This window comes from Malus domestica, chromosome 04 (genome assembly GCF_042453785.1).
Source record: "Malus domestica chromosome 04, GDT2T_hap1".
Taxonomy (NCBI): Eukaryota; Viridiplantae; Streptophyta; class Magnoliopsida; order Rosales; family Rosaceae; genus Malus; species Malus domestica.
Genome location: NC_091664.1, coordinates 21968914 through 21975386, shown reverse-complemented (window position 1 = coordinate 21975386; position 6473 = coordinate 21968914). Strand labels below are relative to the sequence as shown.

The following is a 6473-nucleotide window of genomic DNA, read 5'->3' as shown; positions in this document are numbered from 1 at the left end:
AAAATAGTCATAACCTCACTCTTATTTTTTAGTAAGTATACCCAAGAAACTCGAGTGCAGTCATCAATGAAAGAGACAAAGTATTTAGCACCAGTATAAGTAGGAATATGAAATGGTCCCCAAACATCAGAATGAATAAAAGAGAAAGGAACATTACTTTTATGGGAACTTAAAGGAAATGAGACACGATGATTTTTAGAAAGAATGCAAGTTTCACAATGGAAATCAGAAACCTTTGACTTTAGAAAATAAAGAAGGGAATAGATATTGCAGGTACCGAAAGGAAGGGTGTCCCAATCTTTTGTGCCATAACCAAATTTTTTCAGAAGCTTCAAATTGTTTGGCCTCCACTTGACAACTGTAACTTGTCTTCTCACAATCTGGTGGTAAGTCCAAGTAGTATAGACCTCCCCTCTCTCTACCATGACCAATCAATGCTTTCGTTCGAATATCCTGAACCAACAATGGGTAGGAGAAAAGATGGCAAGACAGTTTAGTTGATTTGTAAGTTTACCAATGGAAAGCAAATTGTGAGAAAGATTAGGAACATGTAAAACAGATGAGAGAGATAAGCCTGGTGTTAATGAGATGGAGCCTGCTCCAAGCACTGGAGTAGAAATACCATTAGCAACTTTAACGGTATTTAAAGGTGGAGTAGTGTGAGAAACAAACCATGTAGAGTCATTGGTCATGTGGTCAGAAGCCCCTGAATCAATGATCCAAGGTTTATTGGGAGGAACAATTGTAATGTTCAAGGCAAAACCAAAGTTACCTGCATCGACTAAGGAAGTAGAAGCAGTAGTAGGAGAAACTAAGTGAGCAGATTGATCCACCTGAGGTATGGAAGGCTTTGGTGTCAGGTGTGCTTGTGATCCACCAATGCCTTTCTTTTGATTTTCCTTCTTTTGAACCCACCAATCAGGATATCCATGCAGCTTGAAGCAAGTGTCTCTAGTATGTTTATCCTTGTCACAATAAGTACACTTCCTTGTATCAGTAATTTTGGATCCACCTAATCGAGAATTGGAGACTCCACGGGGAAATCGAGACGGAGCAGTTACCATGGCGGATCCTTCCACTTGTGGGCCAACCAACATAATGGTTTTCCTACTTGCTTCAGCATTCACAAGAGCATAAGCAGCACGAACAGAAGGCAGAGTTGTTTGAGTCAAAACTTGACTGCGAACATGATCTAAATGAGGATCAAGACCAGCCAGAAAATCATACAATCTTTCTTCCGAAATTTCTGTCTCTCGGGTAGCAATATCATCAGCGCACTTCAATTTTCCAGGACGCAAGAAATCAATTTCTTGCCATGTTTGCTGAAGTTTACCATAATATGCAGATAAAGGTTCTCCATTCTGGCGAGTCGCCAGTGCTTGACGGCGAAGTTCGTATAACTTTGATGCATCTTTTTCAATTGAGTAAGTTTGGGTAACAGCATCCCAAACATCTTTTGCAGTAGAAAGTCGGAGAAAAATGGCCCGTACATCTCTGGTCATGGAGTTGAGTAACCAAGATTGAACCATGGCATTTTCTTCCTCCCATATAGCATACAATGCATCAGCTTCTGCTGGTGCCATTTTTGTTCCACTGACATAAGACCATTTACCTCTGCCAGTGATGTAGATGCGGACACTTTGGGACCATGAGGAATAGTTGGACCCATCCAACTTGTCTGGGGTGATATGTAGAGACATATCACTTTGAGTAACAGTAGCTGAAACAGTGGTCTTGGAGTCACCCATTATTACTGCCTCAGAGGTTATGGGTAAATTTGTTGGGTGATTCCAACGGGTATGGTTTATGGGGTATTGGGTAGTATATTTTTTGTGTGGAAAGATTTCTGGGTTTTGCAGAGATACTGCAAATGGGAAGAATATGGGAAAAGATGCAGCGGAATATGTATGGTTAACAATCTGGATATGGGTAATAATGTTGGCAGATATGGCCAAATGAAAAAGAGTAAGATTGGATTGGTATGAAAGTAGAAGACCTGCAGAATAGCAGGTCTTATTGGGTAGATGGCAGTAGTGCCAGTAAGTGAATCAGAATAGAAACTCTTTTTGGATCAGAATGGCTCTGATACCATGCCAAAATAGAGTTAATTCCTTGATTTATTTGATGATTTTCTCATTACAAGATGAACATATGTATAGGGAAAGAAAGAAAACATAAAACCTAACTTTGCCTAACTTGCCTAACTTGCCTAACTTACCTAACTTGCCTAATTTACATAAAGAAAGTTGACTAGCCTAACTTCACTAGTCATCCAATACTCATGGCTGCTTTTAGTTGACACTTTCTAAACTCAATTTATTCAAGTAGCAGAGTGCAATCTTAATTATTTAAAAAATGATGCTTTGCACAATATGTATAGTAAAACATGCACAAATCTGAGACATCGTTGATTTTTCTTTTGGGTTAGGCAGTAGCCATGGCAGTATGTTTGCCCCTTGCAATCGAGTTCAATTCCTCTTTCCCATAGATTAGAGTAGTTCCGAGTAATTCGAACTATCGCTTGTAATAAAAGAGTTAGAAATTTAATAGCATCACTTATTTTTACAAAAGACGCAGTTAAAGTAGACTTTTAGATAAGCAAATTTTTACATATTCATCTCTCTTAACACTTGTGTGCAACAGCAGATTTACCTTCGCATGCAACACCTGATTCACTTTCAAATGCAATAGCAGATTCACCTTCACAAGCAACAGAGGATTCACCTTCACATTCTAGTAAAAAATTTACTACTGAATCCATGGTTGGTCTTTTGCTCCTCTTCCTCCACACAGGAAATCCCAATCTTAACCATCTTTGCTACTTGGATCCTACTGAACTGCCCTTGCAGCCTTTGATCCATCACATGCTTGATCCACAGATCCTTCCCAGAATGAATTTTCCTCTTGGCTACCCTCACGAACCTTGTCAACTCCGACTCTTGATCATCAGTGTCTTCAACTGCCCAACTTGAAAGGCGAATGCCCTTAACTATCTCTAGAATTACCACTCCATAACCATAAACATCCACTTTTGCAGTGATTGGATGGTTTAGAGCCCACTCGGGAGCCATAGACCCTTTCGTTCTTCGAATTTGAGAAAACAATGAGCTCCGGTTGCCTCTCTGGGTTAACTTTGCTAGCCCAAAATCTGCAATCTTTAGCTCGAAAATTCTGTCTTGGAGTATGTTCTCGGGCTTCACGTCGCAATGGATAACCTATTTTAGACACTCATGATGAAGATAGGCTAAACCCTTTGCTATTCCCATTGCAACTTTAAATCTTTCTTGCCATCCAAGGAAATTTGGGGGGAACAGGTGCTTGTCCAATGAGCCATTTTGGATGCACTTAGAGATGAGGAGTTTGTGCTTATTATCGAAACAAAATCCCCAAATTCTCACTAGGTTCATGTGATTAATTTTCCCAATTGTGCTAACTTCTGCCCAAAACACACCTTCCCCTTCCTCTTGATATATATATATATATATATATATATATATGTTCGCCAGTTTCTTCACGGCCACCACTCTTTCGTCCGCCAGAACGCCCTTGTACACATCACTAGAGATCCCTCTTCCAAGCTCTTCCTTGAAGTTTTTGGTTGCTTTCTTGAGCTCAGCATAGCGAAACTTTCTAAACTGACTCGAAATTACGTGATATCCCATCTTCCGTTGGAGCTGTTGCATTGTGCCTTCGGAAACGTAGCCAGCAGGCCAAAGCTATGAAAAGAACTTCAAGTGCACCAACTGCAAAAGCAAAGTTATACAAATACACCCATCTTACCCTTATGGCGGTACTTACATACATCGAATAAGAACCCACTACAATCATTATCACATTCTTCCTGCATGTATTCGAGGCCTTAAGATTGATAGGTAGAGATGTTTCCACACTCAGAGGCAGTCTTATATATATACTTCCTGGAAAATTCGGAGACATGTGCCATTTGAAAAGTGCACTATTTGTATAACATTTCCCTTCTCCTGTTTTCCTATAACTAAATGCTTCGCACCATAAATCATCCAAGTAGAGATTATTGCAATTTTTGAACGAGATGGGTTCGCTATAATTGAGATAATAACCGTAGAAATCCATTTGCTTAATCTGCACGAATTTCACTTGCTGGGACCGCAAACGATTAAACATACGCTTGCAACCCTTTTTCCAGTCACTTGTGTCAGCTACTTCGTAGCCAGGAGGGCACGAGCATTTCGGATGCGTTGTATTAATACAAATCCCATGCACCTTACACAGCTCTATCGGCTTCCCAGGTGACCACCCACAACCCTGTCACACTTTCGAGGCTATAAAGCTTGAGGTTTCGATCATAGTCCATCGTCAACCGCGTTTTCGCACTTGAACCTGCGTCGAAAGCTCCGAATTGCAGTTTATCACTGGAGAATCAGGCCACTCACGAAAACAGTGTAATCAGGATCAGGCCAGTAAGTGTCAGGGTCGTCGAACATGAACTTCAAGACATTGTCATTGTCGAAAGAAAAGCTGAAATAGCCAGTCCCAAAAGTGCTTTTTCCCAAAGTAGATATCATCTTCTTGCTCTTTGTTAAGGGTTGGTTTGGAAGAAAAATGTGAGTTGGAAAATCAAAAATCTGCCACAGAACTTTACCTTGCTTGTCTCTCAAGACAAGGTTGCCAGAATCCATAAGCACGGTCGTTTCAACTCTGGAGCTGGTGGAGTTCGCGGTGGTCTCCCAGACAGATGTTCCATCGACGTCCGTTAATACCATGGCCTATGACCTCGTGACAAAGCATGACTTAATCCAAATTATAATATAAAACTTGTATTATCAACACCATCAGATTCATCATCTTCACCACCTACTACATCACATCTGTCCATTGCTGGCACATCTACATCTTTTTCACATCTGTCCATTGCTGGCACATCTACATCTTTTTAATCAGTCTCTGTGGTACCTATATCTGATGCAAGACATGTCAACTAACACTTTGTCACCGATTGAATTTTTTCAATCTGAATCCATGCCAATAGTTATTAAGATTCCTCCTATGAATCTGCATCCAATGCAAACTCGAAGTAAAAGTGGCATTGTGAAGAAAAAGGTTTTTCTAACAACTCTACAAGAGTCTGGGGGTGTTGATTTATCCTTAGTTGAGCCTGCCACTTACAAAACTGCTTTAAAAGTACCTGTTTGGTTGACCGCTATGAAAGAAGAAGTAGATGCTCTTCATTCTCAGGGGACATGGAGTTTGGTGCCATTACCTCCCAACAAGAATCTGGTGGGATGTAAGTGGATTTTTAAGATAAAAAAACATGCAGATGGGTCTATTGCTTGACACAAAGCTCAATTAGTTACTAAATGGTTCAGTCAAGAACCAGGTCAAGATTATAGGGAAACTTTTAGTCCTGTAGTTAAGCCCACTACAGTGCGGATTGTATTGGTACTTGCAGCAAATTTTGGTTGGAAGTTAAGACAATTAGATGTCAAGAATGCATTTTTGCATGGCATTCTCCAAGAAGAGGTGTACGTGGCTCAACCTCCTGGATTTGAGGATCCTAATCATCCAACTTTGGTTTGCAAACTTCATAAATCCCTATATGGGTTAAAACAAGCTCCCCAAGCCTAGAATGACAGGTTTACTTCCTTTTTACCTAAATTAGGGTTTCAAAATACATACTATGATTCATCTTTATTTATGAAACAAGTGGATTATGGAATTGTCATCTTATTGGTGTATGTTGATGATATCATAATTAATGGTAGTGTTATCAGTGTAATTCAGGAGGTTATTCACTCTCTCACAGTTGAGTTTGAGATCAAAGACTTAGGGGACTTGCATTATTTTCTGGGAATCCAAATTTCACATACCAAAACTAGATTGTTTTTTGTCATAATCTAAGTATGTCCAAGATCTACTAGTCAAAATAGAAATGACTGAAGCCAAAGCTTGTGATATTCCTTGCGTTCCTTATCACAGATTGCTTAAAGATGATGGTCAGCCTTATAGGAACCCCACCTTATATCGAAGTATTGTAGGAGCATTGCAATAGCTGACCTTCACCGAACCTAATATTGCATTTTCTGTGCATCAGGTTTGTCAATTCATGCAAACTCTAATGGTGGCACATTTCATAGCTGTGAAGAGGATTCTCAGGTCCTTGAAGGGCACAATGCAATTAGGCATTAGTTATAATTGAGGAAACTTGAACTTAATAGCATTTAGTGATGCTGACTGGGCAAGAGATCCAAATGATTGACAGTCCACTACTGGTTTGGTTGTGTTTCTTTGTTCCAATCTTGTGTCTTGGTCCTCTAAGAAACAACAAATTGTTTCCAAATCCTCCACTGAAGCAGAATATCGTTCCTTGTCGACCACTTCTGCAGAACTTGACTGGATCAAACAATTACTAGTGTTTATGAAGGTTCCTATTGCTAAGAAACCTATGCACTTTTGTGATAACTTATTTGCCATTGCTCCATCCTTCAATCCAGTTC

At 39.9% G+C, this 6473-nt stretch overlaps 1 protein-coding gene and 1 pseudogene across 1 annotated transcript; both read right to left on the bottom strand.

Moving 5' to 3' along the window:
• Window positions 1-259: 259 nt before the first annotated feature.
• LOC114824510 (uncharacterized) lies at window positions 260-1748 on the bottom strand. Its single transcript, XM_029101662.2, has 2 exons — window positions 773-1748; window positions 260-453 (listed from the first exon to the last, which is right to left on the bottom strand). Exons 1-2 carry the CDS (start codon window positions 1746-1748, stop codon window positions 419-421), a joined length of 1011 nt encoding a protein of 336 aa, XP_028957495.2. The 3' UTR covers window positions 260-418.
• An 875-nt stretch (window positions 1749-2623) lies between these two features.
• Window positions 2624-4742, bottom strand: LOC103423652 (putative receptor protein kinase ZmPK1; annotated as a pseudogene).
• Between the last annotated feature and the right edge of the window lie 1731 nt (window positions 4743-6473).

Excerpts from the sequence above, each read along its gene's own strand:
- LOC114824510 (XM_029101662.2), bottom strand. The coding sequence starts at position 1,748 with ATGGGTGACTCCAAGACCACTGTTTCAGCTACTGTTACTCAAAGTGAT. Across the intron at positions 454-772 it reads TACTTCCTTAGTCGATGCAG|GATATTCGAACGAAAGCATT; the intron begins GTAACTTTGGTT and ends TTGTTGGTTCAG.